General features: G+C 37.2%; 1 protein-coding gene across 2 annotated transcripts; it reads left to right on the forward strand.

Moving 5' to 3' along the window:
• Positions 1 to 13,754: 13,754 nt before the first annotated feature.
• On the forward strand, positions 13,755 to 22,468 carry FZR1_1 (Fizzy- protein; the record flags this gene model as incomplete). 2 transcript variants are annotated; one of them, XM_012937484.3, is made up of 10 exons in its annotated part: positions 13,755 to 13,802; positions 13,837 to 13,944; positions 13,981 to 14,319; positions 16,138 to 16,239; positions 16,411 to 16,566; positions 16,660 to 16,725; positions 17,714 to 18,307; positions 18,609 to 18,875; positions 19,919 to 20,155; positions 21,750 to 22,468. In XM_012937484.3, the coding sequence occupies 10 exons, from the start codon at positions 13,755 to 13,757 to the stop codon at positions 21,789 to 21,791; spliced, it is 1,959 nt and encodes a 652-aa protein (XP_012792938.2). In that variant the 3' UTR covers positions 21,792 to 22,468. The 2 variants fall into 2 exon arrangements, with proteins under 2 accessions (XP_012792938.2, XP_051071606.1); XM_051211539.1 differs by having other exon boundaries at positions 19,919 to 22,468.
• Positions 22,469 to 22,879: the final 411 nt, after the last annotated feature.

Here is a 22,879-nt window from a genome sequence, read left to right on the forward strand (position 1 = left end):
CAATAGGACTCTTTTGATGTCTTCACTGAAAATTCTGACTTTGGTGTTAGCTGATGGTTCTCTTGAGTTCCAGATGCTCGTCAGTTGTAGGAATGCTGTCCTTGCTTTTCCGATCCGTGCCTTCACATCTGTATCAGTTCCTCCTTGTTTTTCAATGATGCTTCCCAAATACGTGAAACTTTCCACATCTTCCAGAGCTTCTCCATTAAGTGTGATTGGGTTGGTGCTCGCTGTATTGTATTTCAGGATTTTGCTTTTCCCCTTGTGTATGTTGAGACCTACTGATGCAGGAGCTGCTGCTACACTGACCGTCTTCCCCTTCGTTTGTTCTTGTGTATGGAATGGAAGAGCTAGGCGATCTGCGAAATCCGAATCGTCTGGTTACATCCAAGCTGTTCATTGTATTCCATGCTCCCCGTGAGATGTGGAGGTCTTCATAATCCAGTCGACAACCAGAAGGGAAACATCGTGAGTAAGCAACCTTTTCTGACTTCAGTTTTTGCTCTGAATGCATCTGTATTTCGTACGCACTTTACTTCTTAAAGATAAATTCACATGGTGATTTGTAGGTTTCCAAATACCCACCTTAGACTTATTTTTTTAACATTTTATACAAAGTCCCCAATTGTTAAAATTGACACGTCTTTATGCCCCGATCATACTTTATGAAATTTAACTATTCAATTGACAGTTGCTATCTCACGTAATGACCCAATACATTATCTCTAGAATTCCTTGTGTACCTACGGTAACTTATTTTAGCATTAGTCCGGTTAATAATTAACATTGTCTATTTACCTATTTGTCCCATTTTGTTAAACGAGCTCTCTACTCATTAAGCTTCCATATTGGTTAGTAATTCCTGTATGGGAAATATCATTTTGTTTCGCACCATGTAAAGGGTGTAAGTCTGTTTTCCCCGCGTCTAACAAATGTGTACTTGACAGAGTAAAACCTTTTTCTTCTGAACTCTAGTCTTCTTATCCACAAATATCACTATCACTATGATTTTCCGTGAAACAACCCCTTTATCTCTTTATTCTGTATGCCAGTGGTAAAACTGGTTGATATTAAACCTATTATATAAACATACAGTGAAATGTCAATTCAGTGTACCCATCACTATCAACTAATGAGAAAACTCAAAACCTAACAAACCAAGGCGTCTAATACTCTTTCTGATATGCACCGAAGTACTGATTTTTAATGTAGATGTTTAAGGCAGTTACAAACTTTACTACTGAAGTTAACAATAAACCTGACCAGTTAGCACGCCTCACTTATGTGTAAGCCCTACGTAATAATAAAAACCTCGAGAAACTCACTAAAGCAGAATAAATCTCAAGATTTTCAGCTGAAGAGGTAACGAAAAAGGTAATGCCTTCCTATAATGCTATTGCCTACAATCTCCTTTATTGCACACTGCCCACTAACCTGAGGGATGTTTGCCTCGGAGAATGTGGTATGTTGAACGTCAAGTGGCACGCCACCTGCCTTAGAAAAGATTATTAGATAAATCTGCACGCGTGATCCTGTCCAAATTTAGCTGTTGTAAAGATGCTAGATAATTTATTAATTCGACGGAAAATATAAGCACATTGGTTCCATTTAAGAACAAAAAAGTAACTCTGAGTCTAAGACTTTGCCAACTTCGTACAAAAAAACGTGGAGAGACAGGATCAAAAGATCGTGGTATTGCAAATAACCAACCATAGGCAACTTAAGAATCTGTAAAGAATACCAAACACATTTGTCATGAGCGTATTTTGGATACACAAACGGTAGACCACTCTGTAGATGTGGATGAGTCTTCCGCCCAGAAATGCAGGTTGTTTACGCAGCAAATTACTTGAATATTAGTCATGTGATGACACGACCAACTAAACTTTACCAAGTAAAAAACTACTCTTTCAATAGGCATTACACAAGGTAACGTGAATGAACGTGGATTCATCACACAGAACACTTCTAGGACACCAAGAAACTATCCAGCTCTGTGAATGAGGAATCAACAGACGAAATACAGGACATAAAATAAGAAAAGAGGCAAAGATGAACCCAACATCTCCATCGCTTCCAGTGACATTGAACAAATTCTCTCTCTGATATCATGTAACCTGCCCCCAACTTTTCTAATTAGCTAGAGATGTGACAGGCAGAAGCGTAATAAACCCTTGAGCGATGATGATCACCAAAGTGCTGGACATATCACTCACTCACTGAAGCGCATAAATGTTAATAATTGTGGTAATGATAGACTTCCCGTCCCACAACCCATTTTACAAATTAAGTATTCAGTGTATGATTCTCAGATTTTACTAAGATGTTCTGTAATTTTGTGTTAAAATACATTTGATTGGCCCCACTTGTGTTCTCGTTCACTAAAATATGACTAAGATACCGAATTAGGCAGATATGGATTACACACACCCTAGAATTCGCTCCGAACAAAACTACAATTTCGTTCTCGTTCCGCCGAATAAGTAAAGAAATGATAATAACCGATTATAATCGTGGCTGTTTAGTTATTTTAATTTACTGAAGTAGTTACTTAAGCTCGAAAACTAACTAATAGTGATACAAAGCAAGGAATGTTCACAGTAATCGACTAACTTGTCACATCTCGCGGTTAGTATCTAACATGAATTACCCTTTAGTCTTATCCAGGTACTACGACCACTTTGATAACCATGCAGCACAAAGCTGTTGCGAAAATATATTAACAAGAGTAGGTGCAAGGAACGGAGTTTGACCACTCCCTGGCGTGCGATTTACCGATGCGCGTTGTTTGTCCTTGACTTTGACGTGGATCAGCCAACTTCTCGCTATTCTGAGGGATGATTTGGCAAGGGCCGTGACATTTCACTGGCCCTGCAACTTTGCTAACATATTTGCTATATCCCCCTTTAATCTTTGTTATCAACGGAATGAGCTACTGAAGAACAACCAGTCCCTCTCTTTAAGCCCGTGACTAGGGATCCTCTTATCTGCAATAGTTTCATACTTGGGCTTTCTGAACAATTTCTAGATACACAATTGGCCGACCAGTCCTATCCTATTTCAACTACTCCTACAAACCTTCGATGCGAATCGTCATTATCCCCTCCAACGACTGCAGCATCTCACTACCGATGATCATTACTTAATTACGAAGAACCATCTCTTAAGATTGACCACTTAAAAATCGAGCAAGGTAAGGTTCTATTTACTACGATAGCTGGGGATTTATACGACTCCACTATTCTGTTACAGCTTTCTGTTATTTTAACTCACACTCTTCAATAAGATGACCCATCTTAAACCTTCAGCTTACTTGGTCAATCCGTACTGGTATCTGATTACTGACACCTAGAGTGCACCTGTTTCTTATTTAACACTTGTGCGGATAGTCGCAAAGTGTACCATTAAGATCAAAATTCAGGTAAAAGTGTGGGCTGTATAATATGCGTGCAATCTGATACTAGAAGCCTGTTAACTTTGTTGTTTGGAAACACTGCCAAGAAGCTTAAAATAATACATTAAAGTTGACGCCGTCAAATGACTGACTGTGGGTGTATCCCATTACTTCTTGTTATAAAAGGCCATGGACTTCACTTGAATTTGTAGAATTATGGTCTACTTTGTTATTAGTACTATTATAATAATAGACCTAGTCCTAAAATTGTAGATATGTTATGATATGACTGCTTTATCTAAAAGATCTTGCGTATAAGTCAGATCATTGTCTACACTGACTCATCGTGTCGTAACAATTAACAATATGACACTCAGTACCCCTAAAAAACACATTTAGGCTGAAGATCGGGTAGTATATTTTATGTGAACAAAGATAAGCTATACAGAATGACCACGTCTGCGGGGATGAGCCATACCATCCGATTGATTCAATTTGATTCTCACGTTTGCCATTGTTGGCCTTCTCTTTGTGTTAAGTGTTGAATATCTATTTTCCCAGTTATTTCACTTTCAGCTTTGGGGTTTATGTGGTTATAGCCAATACCACTACATGTTCACCCTCCATCATCAGTCGCTCATCCCAATGAGACCTCCACTAAGCGCGCCAACCCATTTATTGAACATCTGGGTCTTATAAACATTATCCATATTTTAATGTACGAGAATCTATCCCTTAATTCTCTGACCAATCTGTTTTATAACCTATGGACCCAAATGCGAAGCTTATTACAGCAAATCCTGTAACACTTGTAACAATTTGATCTTGTCTGTAAACTGACATCCCTCGTATAACACATTGTGGTTTGAGAATTAATTATTAATACATTCTGCCAACCACACTTCTTTTAGAGGGTTGTAAACCTTTAAATAATGCTATTTCCGCCACTACAGATAATTTTGCTTATCAGCACTTCATAATCGGCTGCATCTATAGACCACCAGGTGCCACTTATGCAGTGGATACACATTTAAATCAAGTATTTATTGTTACCTACTGCTAGTTAATAAATGGTGATTTCAGCATACCGTCTTTTAGTCAGAATCCACGGTATGGCCATCAGTTTGAAAAGCTTTTTAAAGTATTAAGAACAAAGAGTTGGCACACAATGAATAAGCTACTATAAAAACTAGTTCACCAAACTTCACCCTCCTATACAATCCTCGAACACATACTGAATACACTAGTCTTGATTTCCCAGATAATGATCACAAAATTGTAGCCTGTCAACTTATTAAACCAAATCGCTCCTAAACTTCTATTTTAACAAATGCCCTTATAGATTTTATCATAAACTTTAAAAACACCAACTGATCCTACACTGAAATTCTACTGCGTAGTCTTGGCTGGTACGAACTTTTTTCTTCCAATGATAATATCAATTCACTAGATTTTCTTTATTTCAATCAGGAAACTTGTCTGGATTTAATTGCTTCAATTATGGTAAAAAAAACCGCAGGCCTCCTATTGCTAATATGTTTCTATGAAATTCTTATCTGAACTGAGGAAATTGGGAAGAGAGTTCTTTGTTCAGAATGACTTTTAAGCTAATCTCAACGCCCAATCATTATTTGGCGATATTAAAGATTTTCGTCAATTAAAGGAGCTACAATTCACTAAAATCAAGAAAAGTTCCTTAACAGCTACTCTGAAAAAGGAATCATATGTCTAGCTTAATATTTTTACTGTCCTGAAGGTCATTGATGAGCTTACAGGAGACGCAGCAAAACTATGTGAGCGACTTAACAGCACGTCCGCACCGTAATTCACCAAATATAGTAGGAATGAATGCATAACCAACAGCTGTAAGACAATATACATTAGCAGGCCTGGACTTCACACCGAGTATTGTGAGAGATGCAATAAATAGACTAAAACCTTTCAGAAGTGACAATGATAAAACACCGGCTAATTCAATTAAATAGTGTAGTTTTAACATTCAAATCATGATGACTAAAATATTTAATCTATCTTTTGATTCATGATCTAGACTGGACCTAGATAACTATTGACTGCACTTCCATATTGACACTGTCAATCATCCAGATAAAAAATTGACTATATGTTGCATGAAGCATAACAGTAGCAGGCAAATCGAAGTCTTCTTTTTTCTGTAACACGCTATCCAAGCCTCTGGAATAGGTTTCCTATAAACATTCTGTCAATTCAAATCTTCCTAAAGCTGCTTTGTGGACCAATTAGGAGTTTCCTACATGATAATTGTAGCTTCCCTAAGCCAAGCTACATTTAATGATAGGCCACTGAACATCTAACCTTGTAAATAAATAGCCGATTGGCACCCCGTGGTTACATCACTAACCACAAATATTTAACCCTCTAATAGCCTCCTCAGTTCGCAACCTACGTTTTTCAGTTTAAACACCACGTGCTTTATTCATTCTTCCTTTAGTGTACACTTCATATTTATTTTTTATAACCATTAAATAAACATGTCTAATGAGTTTTCCTTTGGTTGCCACTGTTACATGTTCTAATTGACTAGAGTGGAACACGATATGTAACTAACGACACTGAAATGTGTAGGACTTCACAGTCGTAGATCAGAAGACAGAAGAAGCAGGGAGTGACTACCGGGTAAAAAATCAAAAATGTATAGAAAAACATTGGTATTTATAATTATTAGTATTAGCTGTAACATCATTATGATTCAAACAGTCCGCAAGCTTCCTTATTAATTTCTTATCGGTTTTAGATTTTTACCATATATGTTACAGCTCAACTGTTTACTTTCAAATCCTTACTCGTTACCTTACAAGTGTTAAATGCCGTAACCCTTCTACCTACTAATTTGTTCCTAGTAACGTATTTTGTTTGGAAGCTCATACTATATCTTATTCCACTATGCATTACTGTTTCGATGATCTACCAAAGGTCTGCCAGTTATAACTACTCGGTATGAGTGTCCAGGATGGTTGTACGATTATTGTTCTCTGAAAGCATGTGGAACATAGAACTTAAAGGTAAGAAAATAGTTGCAATCCGACCATCACTTGAATAGAGCCTAACATCAAAGGTAAGGAATTCAGAGTTACTAACCAGCATATGTTGATGGTGATGGTGATCACTTTTCTCCGCCAATATTTGTTGGGCAATACATTTTGAATGTCTATGGTCTTCTAGGACTAGTGGTGAGGCAACCTTTAAATGATACAGAGGATTTTGTTCCATATCTGCTGCTTCTTGGACGTGTGTTTTCTACCTTGCGTTGGTTGACTATTTTACTAAGTTGTCTTATCACATTTCCGGAAGCTTACGCACAGACCTAACGGTTGGCATTTGATAACAACAATGATAAAAATAGGAGCAATAAATAAGGCCTGTAGTGATAAGGTTATATGAGAATTCAAACAACTTACGTTACTGTTAGTTTTTCAAAATCAATAATCATTTATCCAGTTTTGCTATTTGACCCTTCTTCCACTAGGTGAGGCCTGTTTTTCAGTCGCAGCTTTTCAGATATCAAATTTAGTTCCTACAGTTTACCCGAAGTTACTTCATCACTTATATATATATATATAATATTAACCCCTTAGACTGCAAAAGAACTATATCTTATCATCCAATTTCTGCTATTAGGTCCGCTGCTTTTATTTCCTCTCCTTTTTTCAGCACTACGAACGTAACATGCAAAGTTGGAGTTTAGAGCAGGTGTGTTAACCAAGGTTACAGTTTGTACGAATATAAAAGCTGTGCTTATAGTACCGTATCAACCCACCAGCCCATTTAATTTGTCGGTATATCTGTATGAATATTCCATCATAAATTCTTGCTGACTTGGTCTGCCTAGTAACCCTGCCTGGATAACATCTTATCAGTAAACTCATTTTTTAAATGTTAATCATGCCCGTAAAATAGCTTGCACCTGCTATGCCATAAATACATTATTATTATTCTTATGTAATCAAATGTACCACTCGGTTTCTTTGGTTATTGTGTCTTACGACATATCAACCTAATTTAGTAATTTAATACTGCAAATCCAGTAACACTTGTGACGATTTGATCTGGTCCCTAAACTGGTATGTCTCGTGTAACATATTATTGTACGAGAATAAATTACTATGATAGGGACATTTATTTACTGCACTTGCTAGTTCTCTTACATCTTTTACCAGTTTATATACTTGATGCAATCATAATTTGATCTCTGATTGAACACTTAATGGTTAAATAACTTCGTGATAACATCATTTTAGGTCGCACTGTACAATGAAATTTAGTACAAAATTTAAAACCATCATCTGCCCAATCTTTCTTTTGTATTTGGATTTGGCGATTGCACCTGTCTGAACTAACCTCAACAGTTATCCCTCATTCCAAACTGCTTTGTTTTGAAAGCTACAAGAGTTAAAGATGTGACGGATATTTACGGTATGACAATGCTTTAGTCCGTCACACTTTTTTCACCAAAAACATTTAGCACAGTCAAATCAGGAAGCAGGAATGAGGGAGTTTGAAGATATATCTGGAAGGTTATTGACATTGTGAAAAGCGTTTGATATAAGTTAGCTAATTTTTGCGAAAGATGCGTAGCATGGCGTATCTACTCGTGATCAGGAGAAAGTGCTCTGCCGAGTGTATTCAGCTATGGTGTGTCCAGTGAAACTAACGATGTCAGTATCAGTGTCGAAGACTTACGGAACCATTTATTTTGAGGATAATCTACATAATTCCCTACACACTAGTAGAGTTAAGAGAACAAATAATGGTTAATGTACGAATGGAATTAATTGTAATTAGTTGCTTAAGGTAATCATTAGTGTTAGTGATAGATGATGCTAAAAAACCAGTTTCTACCCATAAACCAAAAGATCATATTCTCTCAATATGACCAGATTTCCATTGACTGACCTATTATATCATTTAATTGCTTTTCGGTACGTAAAACGTTTGTTGCCCAACCACAACTCTGTCTATAGGAGATGTAAACTATATAACACCTGGTTTATAGAGAAGAAAATAAGTTGTTGAGGTATCTGATACGTTCCTCAATATACGTTTGCCCAGCTCGGGAAAGTGTTTGGTCCATTTTGGGAACTTACTCACGTCTGTTACCCCACATGGATGAGCATAAACTAACCACCAGCATTGTCCATCCAACCCTGTCTTGAACAGTCCTTTCAGGTCCTTCCCAGTTGCTGTTTCCTCTTTTCATGTCAGTTTCCAATACCCGATATAGTATATTCTTCGGCCTTCCTCTTTTCCGTTTCCCTTCAGGATTCCGAGTTAGCACCCACCTCGTGATGTGGTTTTTTGATTTCCTCAATGTACATCCTAGCCACCTCCAGCGTCTTCTACTAATTTCCTCTTCAGTTGGAAGCTGGTTTGTTCTCTGCCATAGTAGGTTGTTGCTGATGGTCTCCTGCCAACGGATATTTTTACGTAGACAACTGTTTATAGACACCTGTACCATTTTGATGACAGTCGGAGTACTTCTCAAAGTTTCAGCTCCGTACAGTAGGACTGTCTTGACGTTCGTGTTGAAGATTATCACTTTGATATTGGTTGAAAGTTGTTTTGAGTTGCATATGTTCTTCAAATGTCGAAAGGCGTCCCTCGCTTTGCTAATCCTTGTCTTGAATCCTACATCAGATCCTTCTTGTTCATCGATGATGCAGGTGACCAGGTACGTAAAAGATCCCACATCTTCCGGACTTTCTCTACCAAGCGTGATTGGGCGGGTGTTCCCCGTGTTGTGTTTGAGAACCTTGCTTTTTCTCTTGTGTATGTTAAGGACTACTGTCACACAGGCTTCTGTTACACTGATTATCTTTGTCTGAATTTGTTCGTGTGTGCGGGGTATGAGGTCTACGTTATTTGCGAAATCCAAATATTCTAAATGATTCCGAGTGGTCCATTGTATTCCATACTGCCCCCAGATATGGAAGCCTTCATAGTCCAGTCTACCACCAGAAGAAAGAGGAAGGGACATAGTTTGCAGCCTTGTCTGACTCCGGTCCTCACTCGGAATGCATCTGAGAGTTTTCCTCTATGCAAAACTTTACACTGTAGCCTGTCGTATGAATTCTGCACGATATTGAAGATCCTCTCAAGTACACAATAGTGTCGAAGAAGGTTCCATAAAGTTCTCCTATCCACATTGTCAAACGCCTTCTCATAGTCAAGGGAGTTTATGTATCGTGATGAATTCCATCCCCTTGATTGCTCAACGATTATATGCAGTGTCGCGATTCGGTTTGTGCACGGTTGATCATTATGAAATCCGGTCTGTTGATTTAGATGTTGGGCATCTACTGAATCTTTCATCTGGTTCAACAACACTCTGTTAAAAACGTTTCCCGGTACTGGCAGTAGTGTGATGCGTGCTATGCATTAAAACAGATATTATAAAATAATTACATGTATTTCTCGATCAGTTGCTGCCGCCTTCCTTTTGATTCATCTTTCAGCTTATGAATATCCGGAGGATTCTTATTATTCTTGGTAACCTCCGGCGCGCGACAACCCCACTCAAAATGATATCGAACCAACGTCATGTTGATTCTGGTGGGGGAGTAGTGTAGTGGCATTGGGCCCTAACTACACAATTCTCAAAGCTGAACATGGAACAGTTCGGGAAATAGACATTCAACATTGAACGCGGAGAAAAACTCAACGATGGAGAAGGTAGGAACAATGGATAAAGTAAATTCGAATTGATTGGATGGGTTGGCTTGGCCTTGCAGTCGTGGCTATCCTTGAATGTTGTTATATACCCTTTATTTATATTAAATATATTGTTCTATCTCTAGCCTAAGTGTGTTCTCCATATACTGATGATTGTTACGACGCGGTGAGTTGGTGTAGATAATAATGTGACTTTCACGTAAGATCTTATAGATTGGGCAGTTACATTGCGAAAAATGTACAATTTTAGGATTATGTCTATTATTAGAGCAGTACTAATATCATAGTAGAGCATAATTCAACAATGCCTCTGTAGTTCGCACATTTGCTCAGATCGTTTTTGGTATCTTGATGAAGTGTCTTTCTTTCCAGTCTGTCGGTGGCAAGTCTTGCTCAATACAATGTGGAGCATGTTTGCAGTTACTTCTATATCTCACCTCAGAACTTCAGGTGGTACACTATCAGACCCTGCTGCTTTCCCACTCTTAATTTGTCGGATCACCCCATCTATACCAAAAAGAACTCGCAAGGCCGACTGGGAATGGTTCAGGCATCAAACATTCATTGCTAATTACATGTTAACACCAACAGAGGTATAGGGACTCCCAGGTCTTGTAAGGAAATTAACTAGTGGTTTGGCCGTACAATCTACCCCTAAGGTTATCTAAATAGTCAGCAAGGAGCACTGGATTTCGAAACGCATTTCAACTACCGAACAAAAAGGACCGCAACCTGAACGTACCCGAAAACCTACGAAAATGATCATGGTTCTCAAAAATTCTCTGTAAGATCCGTTTTGAATCTTTTGTGTGTGAAACTCCCTCCATGTATACATTTGCAGTTTGTTCCTATTGATTACTTTATTTGTACATTGTTAGTCTTTTTGATCTCACTTGAGTGGTTAATATTTGTATTTTATTATAGTTTTAATCTTTCTTACGCCTTCACCAAGTTTCCGTGTTTCTTCCTGAACTGCATTTATATTGTTTACTCTATGCTTAGTCTGGGCGGCAGCCATATTGGTCTGTTCCTCCTTTTGATTGCGTTGCTTGTATTGACTGGAATTGTGCATTTCTGATTGTGAATTGAGGTACTCTTCCAGAATTGGAAACACCCTGTGTTATAAAGCAACCAAATATATTTTGAACGAATCTGTGCGTGATCTATCCAGACAGGATAGAACAGCATTTATTTGTTGTGATTGATTTGATTAATTGAACAATTGGTTAGATAGCTGGGTGGTCATATTTGTTTAGAATCGTCATTTTACCCAATTACCTTGTTTTGGTTTCAAGCGGGCAAGGGCACGTATCTAACCCACCTAGACAGTTATCCTTCAGTCCAAACCTTAGTTTGGATCTTACACTCTCATAATCATGAACCTAAAAGACAGCTCTGACCTTCCTCTCTATCTGCAGGCCGGAAATGAGAGGATGTCTTGAGAAGAGTTTAAGAAGAAGCTCAAACTCTTCAAAATAGAGCCACTGTTGATTACACGGCTGACTCCGGAGAAGGACTTCAAGCACCAAAATCACTCTAGACCTTGTGTAACGTTCACTAACACTGCCGAAGTAGAGGATGTCCCGTTGGCTATTCACTTACTGAAATCAGACGTGAATGCAAGAATACTGCCTGATATACCATATTGTGGGCGCAATCTCATCAGGGATATTCCTAAAGAATCCCATGAGCCGTTATTTGTGGAGGAAATATCATTGTACAAGGTGTGTCAGAAAATACGGCCCTGACAACGCAAGCTTTGATATTTTGGAATGAGGATTCATCATACATTTCTGGGAGTTCGAAAACATGCTGACTCAACAAGTGGCGAGTCTAGCCAAGACGGATAGGGGTCCTAGATTCCGGCTGGTGAAGATAACCTCCCCATCCCTCAGTATGGTGGCTACCACTCTCGAAACATTTCGTGCCAACAGACTCCGGTTGGAGATCCCAAATTACGGATCAGGAGCTGGCAATACCAGGGATGTCTTTGTTTCTCAACGACAGAAAAGCAGGGGTGGGGGCGTAGGAACCTTGTACCTGAGATCTTGCATAGAAGTACATCAAGTACATAACTAAGGGTTTGTCAACCCTGATGAATCGGTATGGTACTCAGTAAGATTATCTAACACCTCGAGGCGACTAGTTAGAATAATCTACACTCACATCCTGATTCTTGGTGGCTTCAGTCTTTCTAAATCGAACTTCGCAGAACATACGTACACTGGACATGACAAACCTACTGAAGCTCGGTTCTTTAACGTCATTTAAGATTTGTGATTATTCCAAAATGTGAAGTTAGCAACTTAGTAGAGAAACGGTTATATACCGTCAGTCTCAGACTGCATATTTACAAACGAGGAATTCCTTAGTGATAACCTCTCGATCGACATTTTAAGGTTATGTTTAACTTTAATTTCAGGATACGGACTGTCTCAGTGGGGTTCCGCAGGGCTAATTACTAGGACCTGTTCTTTTCTCAATTTATGTAGACGGTCTTCCAAAACATGTGTCGTCGGATTTATTACTTTTCTCTGATGAGGTGAAACTCTAGAGGGAAGTATGAAACTAAGAGGGTAAACTGGCACTACGGGATGATCTGACTCGAATTCAAAGTTGGGTAGATAACAACGGACTCACCTTCAACACTCCAAAGTGCAAAGTAGTCCGAAACATGTTGTAGACTACGAATATAACTTGGTTAACTCCAGTCTAGAGGTATCTCAAGTTGAAAAAGATTTAGGAGTATTGGTGTTCTGTGATCTGAAGTCTTACGCTAACTGTGACAAAAATGCTTTTCGAACAAACCTGGCACTGGTAACGTAGAAGCGCATTCACGACCAGTTTGACAGAAAGGCTTTCCACATAATCTTCAGAGGTTTTATGTGACTCCGTTTAGAGTATGGCAACATCGTATTCCCTGCAGAAGGATATGAGACACTGGCACGTATCTGACGGCGAGCCACTCAAATTCGAGTCGTATGGGGAGCGCCTTCAGTCACTGAACCTTTTCTCGTCAGAGTACAGGCGTCTTAGACGTGACTTTCTAATGACTTACAGCATCCTCAATACTTTACGGCATCTCAAACATCAATCTAAGCCTAGTCGCAACACAAACCTTAGGGGTAGCACCCCGAAACTGGAGACTCAACACAACAGAATGTACTGTAGACACGCCTTCTATTTCTTAAGAGTAATCAAATTCTGGAATTCGCTACTGGCTGAGTTGGTCCAATCGACTTCCCAGGAATCATCTAGGGGAAAACTTGGCATATTCCTAAGGACTAAGAACAGTCACTATGATTTACTAGTTCTTTTTTCCTCTTTCGTCGTTAGTATACCTTGGTTCTTATTTGGAGGCATGGGTGAACCACTGCTACTAGATACGAAAACCAATCAAGTGAAAGTCTATTCCGTCCGAGCCATTTGTACCATTTGAAGACAGCAACTGCATTGGCGTGGATTTGGAACTTTGGTTATGTTTAAATAAGAGTTTAATGCATGTGAGAACTGAGGAATTTTTATGGTACAGCGAACACAGATTGAAGACCTTCAAATTTTTCTTTGCTTATTAACCCGGATTGATAGTTGACACTTGTTTCAATCCCTTCCCTTTTAGGCGCTCCCCAGGGAATAATCGGTTTTGTCTAGAATGGAGCAGGGGTACGAGAAACGACTGTTAGGGTCTCCTTATAAATCGGTATGTGCTTTTTGTTACGTCTTTACGTCCATAGCCCATTAAAACAGTTAGCCCCATGAAGACTCCAACGAAGGAAAATTACATGGACCGATACATCCCATTGAGAGCAAATGCACGTTGGAAAACGTCGACATCTTTCGAGGTTAGTTTGTTTATGGTTTTATTCATTGTTATGTAGCAAACAAATAGTAATCCAACGCGTAAGCTGTTTCAAAGTAGTCGCGGAAATACTGATGGGCTCAGTAACGATGTTGATTCTCCGAATCAGAATGGCTATCCAAGTCACGGTCTTGCGTCTTTTACTGGCGAAAGTAACTGGGGAACATCTGGTGTCAATTCGGCCGTGCAGGAGCCTGCACCACCTACGGAGGCGAGAGGCTGCGACCTTCTGTCTGCTCTTGTAGCCAACGAACTTGAGGAAGCTTCATTAGGTGGGGCTTATAGCCCTGTGAATTCAAGATGCAGTTTCGGTAATTCTGGCGTTCTGGCAGCTAGAGAAAACAACAATATGTTTTCCGTAAGTTTGAGTAACAGTATGTTTAGTTGTCTATATTTTCCGTAATTCGCATTAACATATTGGCTGGCGCCTACATGAGCAAGTGCTATTCTCAATTTCTAAATCCACCAATAGTTAAGATAGCTGCTCCTGAAGTTCATCATTAAACGGTTGTCTCTATAACAAACCAATGGTCGTAATGTCAACATTGCGGACTCCTCAAGATGGATAAGTGATTCACGTTAAAGCACCTACCTTTTGAGGTCATGATTTACTATCCACTCAACATTTAATAAAGTCATGTTCTGTAAAGGAAATAAAATCTGTAAGAATTACCATACTTATACCATTATTGTATTCAGTAAATAGTTGTCTAATTAGTAGTCCAGACCTAGACTTTGACGAGTAGTCTGCAGGTTGCAGACTTATAGGCGTTCGTGCCGTGTGTTCTGTATCGTGTTGGCTTTCTTTGACATGATTCAAGTCATTCCTTTCTGAATTTTACAAAATTGGCTTCTCACTTGTCAAGTAAATTGTGGTGTCGCTGAAGAAAGTAACACCTGGTCTCTGACTTAGTAATTATATATGCTAAGTAAGTAACACATGGTTTTTGTAAATAAAAACTATTCAGACCCTAGTAAAATGTAGTGTGTCCGTCCGGTGTCTGTTTGCAAGCCAACTCTTTTACCTTCCAAAGTCCGATTTTTCAGAAATATTAGTTCAACATATCTTGGTTCGTTTTCGTCATAATGTTTTGCCGCTACCAGCTATGAGTTAAAATAAAATGTAACTTAGTCTGGGACGCTAGGTAATCAGGCTACGGTAATTTGTCAAGTAAGCCACACTTCCGTACATAGTTCCACATTATTTTCTAGTCTAGCCCCGAGTGTAGGATAAATTTACCTGTCCGATACTTTTGTAGTCTAAATGACCCTTTCGGTCTATACTAAATAAATACAAAATACCTTGAAACAGCTTTGCTTGTTATTATGTTTGACGTGTCACTGAACGCTTTATTTCCCATTACAAACACAACAGAAACTTGTTAGTTCACCCTGTTCGGTAAGCGAATCAGATTCTCGGTCGTCACATGATGCATAATTGGTTAGTTAGTTGCTAGATAATTTTACTAGCTCGCATAGCATCTCTTATAGTGCTCGAAAAGTAGGTTAAGTTGGCATTTAAAATGCTTCGTACATAGTTTGCGTCTGAATTTATTTATTTATTTGACTAGTCATTACTGTTTTGTTATCCAGTTATATTCGTTTTGATTATTGTTATTCCTCACACCAAATGCCACTTATACCGCGCACTAGTTTCTCAATCTTGTGTCTGTTTTGACTGGCTTGTTCCTCTTAAACTAGTTTTTTTCTGATAAGGAAATTTGTGGTTGCAAATTGTATGCTTATCTTCATCTGGTGATAGATAGTAATAATTAGTCTAAAAGCCATACAGTACAATAAGAAAGGACTGTGAACCAGTAAAACGAGGTTATAGACTTGCTCTAAGTTTTGCACTTTATGATCCATGTCAGGATTATAAAAGCAACGAAAGTCCTCATGATCGTCAGCTAATTTATATTGGCGACCACCAAATCTGATAATTGCTTGTCGTTATACTGATTCTGGAGACATCTTATTATTTGTTTTCTACTCCATTATCTCAAACTGGTTTAGTGACTTCAGGTAACCTTCCAAAACATTTTCCCCAATTCTATACAAAGTTAACACATTTCTTTTCATTTTTGTAAAACCTAATTTTCTCGTTTACTATCATTAGGTGATTATGTACTTATAAGATGTTCATTTCCCTTTTTTTTCTATCCTTGGTATTTAACAGTTCAAGCTTAGAAGGGAGAGTCCATGTAAATTGAAAACATCTCCCTATACCATGTCTCCAGTATCTGAAAAAAGTCAACATTTGCTGAAGTTTCCACAAAAAGTAAGCAGGTGGAATATATTTTAAAAATGTAATTATGTAATTCGCACCGAGGGGCTTTACTTTTGCTTTTGTTATAATCAGTCTGTTTTCTGTCCTAGTTGCCAATCTTGTAATAGGCTAAATAGTAAACTTGTCAGTAACCGTCATCTTATTTTTTATAACTTGTTACAGCAAGCGCGTAAAATATCTCGGGTACCATATAAAGTTCTAGATGCTCCGGAGCTACAAGATGATTTTTACCTTAATCTTGTTGATTGGTCTTCTCAAAATGTATTGGCGGTTGGGCTGGGAACGTGTGTTTACTTGTGGAATGCTTTCACTAGTCAGGTAAGACAATCATGTCGTTTGTCTACTCTTATTTTAAGCAAGTTTTGTCTAACTTTTTAAGTGCAATAAATATCCTAATTTTTAACTTTTTAGGTTACTCGATTGTGTGATGTTTCTGGAGAAACCGATGTTATTTCATCAGTTGCGTGGTCCAAAAAGGTATATCGGTAAAACTAATAATTGTAATCATTTATTACATTACTCATATGTTGTGCCAGTTATAAAATGTTTGTAGTTATTTAGCCGTGTAATTTGACTAGAAAAATTGCTCTTGTATCCATTCAGTTTGCTGTATAATAAACCTATTTTTACTGGGTAACTTTCCGAACTAACTAATGCATGAAAAAGGGTAGTAACCGAAATTTTTTTTGACGAAGCTGGTGGTTTATGAAGTGAAATTTCAATGAGAACTTCACTCACATAGTTCCCTTGATTTTTCAGTAATATCCAAATTTGTTAGCGTTAGGAATTTCCATTCTATTTTGCCATGTACTTGATTCCCGGGCCGTTTATAAAAAGACTGGTTTGAAGTTGCGTGACTGATTGGCTGGCCGTCATCTGTTCGAAGTAATTTCTAGACTAACTCCAATCTTACTCATACTAATTTTTCGTGATTTCTTTTAGTTAACAAAGTTATTTAGTTGGGTCACAAAATATAACTTACTACTACTGTGTTTACTAAAAGGAACTGTTTCACCACATAACCCCCTCACTTGCTTGAATCGCTTCCCTGCATTACTACATAAGCTACAGCTTTGTTACTGTTAAACTGGGTGACAAATTTGATGACCAAATCCATTTAAATTACCAACTATGGAGAGTTTTCTATTTTCTACTTTTTTTCCATTAATGAGACAATTCATTCGACCTAATTGAAAGGAATATCCGTTAATTAGCATATGTTCACCGTTCCGTACACTTATAGTTAAAGTGTTACTGTTAATATGTCCTACAAATAAGAAAATAACTGGACAGGCACCTACTTACATATATAGTCTTACTATGTAAATGCATATACTCAGCAGATAATACATTCGAAACAGTATAATTATATTAAGGCTGTGTAATGAATTCATTTCTCATAAAATTTTCTTTAAATAGATTAATGTTAATTCGCTTTAAGTAATACTTTCATCTTGTTTTGTAGGGTAGTCATTTAGCGATCGGCACTTACCGTGGTCATGTTCAAATATGGGATGTGACTAAAAGTTCCTGCATACGCTCACTAAACGGACATATCGCTCGTGTCGGTGCTTTGGCGTGGAATGCTGATCTTCTGGCATCTGGCAGCCGAGACCGTTATATTCTGTTACGTGATACACGTGCTTCAGCTAATTCTGGTGGTGGACCCACTGGTCATCTACCTACTACAAATCCCTCTAATGCTTCTGTATTAACTGCTGAACTTGCTGATAGAGATGAGATTATGACTGATTTCAATTCCATTAGTTCACCGAGTCACATTGATCAAGTAGAAAGTGACCCAAACTATCCGCGGGCTTCAACACCTATGGTATCGATCAATAGTGACCTTCCGGAAGTTGATCCTCCAAGTACTCCAGCTCAAATGGATATAGACATGCTTGGGTTTCGAGATACGGATCACGCTTCATCATGGTCTGCCGCAAGGACGTCAGCAAATTCCACTGTCACCCAGACCACTGCTTTACAGTCGATCGAAAATGGAGCAGATCGTCTTGTTCCTGGAGCAGTACGTGTGCTAAAGGATCATAGACAAGAGGTTTGTGTGATATTTTTCTTTCAAGTAAAATTTCTGATTGCTTATTTATATTTTGAAATTTAATTGAGATTTTATCACCATCATTTTCTGCGTTACAAACCCACGTCATTATCAACCAACATCAAAATTTACTATCTTATTAGTAAGTTTCGTGTCGTATCATGAAGTGACTACGAGTCTTAATTTATTCACATTATAATCTAAAAACATTTCAAGTTTTATCTGGCCATTCATTGTTAGCATATTCTGTTTTTCAAAATAAATTCTTTAGCATTGATATATATATTGTTGGAATTCGTAGGTATGTGGGTTAAAATGGTCTCCTGACAGTCAGTATTTAGCATCAGGAGGTAATGACAATCGTCTACTCGTTTGGAGTCAGCATGCACCATCTACTGGTGGCCCTGTCTTAACGTACGAAGAGCATGTGGCCGCTGTCAAAGCAATTGCATGGTCGCCTCATCAACATGGATTACTCGCAAGTGGCGGTGGTACAGCTGATCGTTGTATTCGATTTTGGAATACATTAACTGGTCAGGCTTTACGTAGCGTGGATACTGGAAGTCAGGTAAGTGATCCATGCTGACGACGTATTATTCAATAATCTTAGTTTATGAAAGAAAAAATGATTATTTTGATAATAATAAATCAGAAAGTAAATTGGAAATTAGCTTATTAAGATTAAAGAATAGATTGTTATTTCATTATTTAACATTCATGTAAATGTTTTTTCAATGCAAATATCATGGATGTTGTATTTCTGTGTAAACTGCAAAAAGACCTTATTATAGTTGTTATTTAGTAGGTCGATGTATGCGTTTTTGGTTTTGATTGTACATACAAGTATTAAGTGGATGGTTTGCACATTTTTGAGAAATGTTTTAGGGTTTGTCAAATATAGGTGACTGTTTCAACTAGTATTTATACACGTATAATCTAAATGTAGACACATTTCAAGTATGTCGGCAGTTGAATTCGTGTTTATTATTTTGTATGAGTTAAGCAAATTGTTTTTGCAAACATATCACGTCAGTTTCAGAATGTGTATACAGATCGATACATTTTAGTTATTTCTTCCTAGTCGATCGGCTAGTTTGGATTGTAATGTGGCGTTTTATTTAAAGAAATTGACCATGTAGAATATATTGTTTATACTACCATTTGGTCAGAAGTTCGTCGGACGTTACTCCACTCAATACTATATGTTGGCAACTGGCTGTTGCCACTATCAGAAAGCTGAATATAGAAGCCTAAAATTGAGCTACACTAAAATCTACATTGAATAAAAATGAAAAGGATCTTACATGCCCTATATCGTATTACTGAAATGTCTTTAGGAATTCCTAGTGGAAAGTAGTTTAAAACTTCACTATTTATCCTAACACTTCGAGAAACATGTTCCAAAAGCTGCTATCTGGGTTGCATAAACGGCTTACTTTTTGTAGGACTTTCACTTGTAAAGATCTCAAATAAAAAGAACAATGATCTTTTCTTAACGCTTTAAATAAATTGTACTGTGTAAATTTATGTGAGTAAAAATTGTTGCTTCTTAACCGTGTACTCAACAAAAACTAGGTGTCTATATTGTTGACTGGTTTACATTTTGGCTAGGTTTGTAATATTGCCTGGTCCGTACATAGTAACGAATTGGTCAGTACACATGGTTACTCACAGAATCAAATTCTTGTTTGGAGATATCCTAGTCTAACACAGTTAGTCAAGTTGGTTGGGCATTCATATCGTGTGCTGTACCTAGCAATCAGTCCAGATGGTGAAAACATAGTAACTGGTGCAGGAGATGAAACACTTCGCTTCTGGAATATATTTACTAAAGCCAAAACTCCAAAAGTTAGTATACTAAGTGTTGTTTGTGTCGTTGTTTTTATTTTGACCTTGTATAATTGGTTGATCTGATCATCTAGTTTTGATCTCTTCAGATATTTGGTTATGAAATGTTTTTATCTGTGGTTAACCAATATAATTCCAAATAGTTACGATGATTTTCCCACAGTTCACTTACAGAACATGCAGATACTACTCATCTCCCTGGGGTGAATTTTTTCTAGTATCCTAATAACTAATTTTCCTAGCTAAATTAGTTTTTTTGTTGCATACTGTCACTATCAAACGGAACAACGTAAATTCACACACAAAAGCCGTCGAGTTAATCTTTTTAAATATCACATAAGTTTGTCAGTAGGCTCCAACTCAGTGGGGTTGAAAAGACTATGAGTAATCTAAAGCGAGGAAGGGCAGCTGGGCTTAACGGATATTCGTAGGTCACCAATATTCGTTTATAGGTGTCTTTGAAGCATTGTTTACGTATTTTGGGATCAGTAAGTAATCAAAGCCTGGGTTAGGGATAAATTTCTATATGAGGATGAGAAATCGATTGATGAGGCTTTAAATCTTTATCGTCGGAGGTGTTTAGAACATGTTTTGCGTATGTCCAACCACTGTCTACCTCGACGGGTGGTGTTTCCCGGTGCAGGAGTAAGTTGTAAGAAAACTAAGGGCGGCCAAATCGAAACATGGCATCAGTTCACGGAGTCACTGACAGTTGGACCTAACCATGTTCATAATTGTATGCTGCCTGGTTAGAGTCCGTGTGATTATCGTAATTAATAGTTAGGGACATGCCTCAAAATCGTTTGCAGTAGCGCAGATGCATCCGTTCTTTGTTTTCCCCAAATCCTGCGATTCTAAATCCCTCATAACTTTTTTGTTTTTATTTCACTAACTTATATTTTCTTCTTGAGTCGTATCTTCGATGTTTAATTTTTACTATTACCACTGATATTGTTACTATCTCTACTATTCTGGGATTTGGTCTGGAGATCTAATCACTGTGCTAATGGGGTTTAAGAACTTGAACCCGATATACATACGTACTAGGTTCTACGTTATGATTAGCTGTGTAATTTGGTGCATGTCTTCTATGTATTGGTAACCTGCTTAATAGTTATATTTCGTTGTAAGTTACCTCTTAATTTCGTTATAATACTCATGTCTGTATCAATTATTGTAAATATGAAGCGTTTCTGTTGACTTAATATACAGGTTTTTAGCCTTATATATATAACATCAGATGATTGACTGGAAACAGCAGATAAAAAAGTACTTATCAATAGGCAATCAAATATACTCTGTCGTTAAATAGATGTATTTCACATAATCTGGTTTCTCTAAACATGAGTAGCTGAAAGCAAACTTAGTACAGTGGTATTTATTTTATGTTAAACAGAGTTATGATGTTCATGGAATCACACCAGTTAATATGTTTATATTTTAGTGTGGATGTAGTGTTAATTTTTATCGTAAATGAATTTTTATGTTATGCACAAATATGTTGCGTATATATATTCAGTACGAGTAACTTTTGTGCTACCGTATGTTTCACAACTTCAAACTATCTCACATTAAATCCATTGATTTTTATTAGATGCAACCATCTTCACTGAACTTATTCAATGGGATTAGATGATCTATCTAAAAAAGAAGTCTTTCAAAACCTGTGGATATTTCTCCGATGTGTTTTATTCTACTTAGCAAATATATATGTATCATCAACAATATGCGCACATTAGTTATATGCTATCCATACATATTACTCGACTATATTATTCATTTCTGTAAATATATGATTACTTATTGATAGAAATTTCAAATGTGTTAATAACTATATATTCCATCATTAACAATTACATTCTGGTCGTATGTATCAACGCCATAACTCTTATTTTCTACAGGTCTTGAACTTCTAACTTTTACTTCAGTCAGTTCAACTGTATGCAAAATTATATGGTTGCTTCTTACTTCTGTCTTTACTTATTACATATTGAACGAAACAAAATAGTAATCATTATTAATTTATATTTTCCTCACAATTGCTTGTCTTTGTGAAATTGTACTTATAATATATTTCTTAGTTTTGTAATTCCTTTAAATAACACATTGTGTAAGCCACTGTGTATCTGTTCATCCTAGTCATTTGTGACAGCTTTTTCTTTTCTTTTAATCTATTTGTATTTTTCTTTTGGCTGTCTGTGTCGTATTTAGTTCAACTTCTTTGACACTGTGATAGTCTTCCTCATAATAATAACAATAATATATATGTACATATATATAATGTGCAGCGAAAATAAAACATCATCTTAGTTACTATTGTTTCCTTGGTATACTACTCAATGTGGTTTAGTCACATATTTATTTCATACAAAAACACGGGTGCTCCTATCAATTGATACTTGCGGTGAAATATTGACGAATTAATGTGTAAATTACTTGTTTTGCAAATTAGTGTCTAGAGTATTAAATTATCTGAAAATCTGGTCCAGGAATTTATCAGTCTTTGATTATAAATAACTGTCTTATAATGGATGGTAATGATGAAAAGAATGCGATTCTGGACGTTGATTGTGTTATTAGTTATTATCACTAAGATTAAGAAATCCATGCAGTGATTCTAAGAAAAGTTGGTCAATAAAATACGTTTATTCAGTCAAATTTTTATTCCTTTGCAAAAATTTGTTCCACTCAGTTTCCGTAAGGAATATTTTGACTTGCGTTACC

This window comes from Schistosoma haematobium, chromosome ZW (assembly GCF_000699445.3).
Source record: "Schistosoma haematobium chromosome ZW, whole genome shotgun sequence".
Lineage (NCBI taxonomy): Eukaryota > Metazoa > Platyhelminthes > Trematoda > Strigeidida > Schistosomatidae > Schistosoma > Schistosoma haematobium.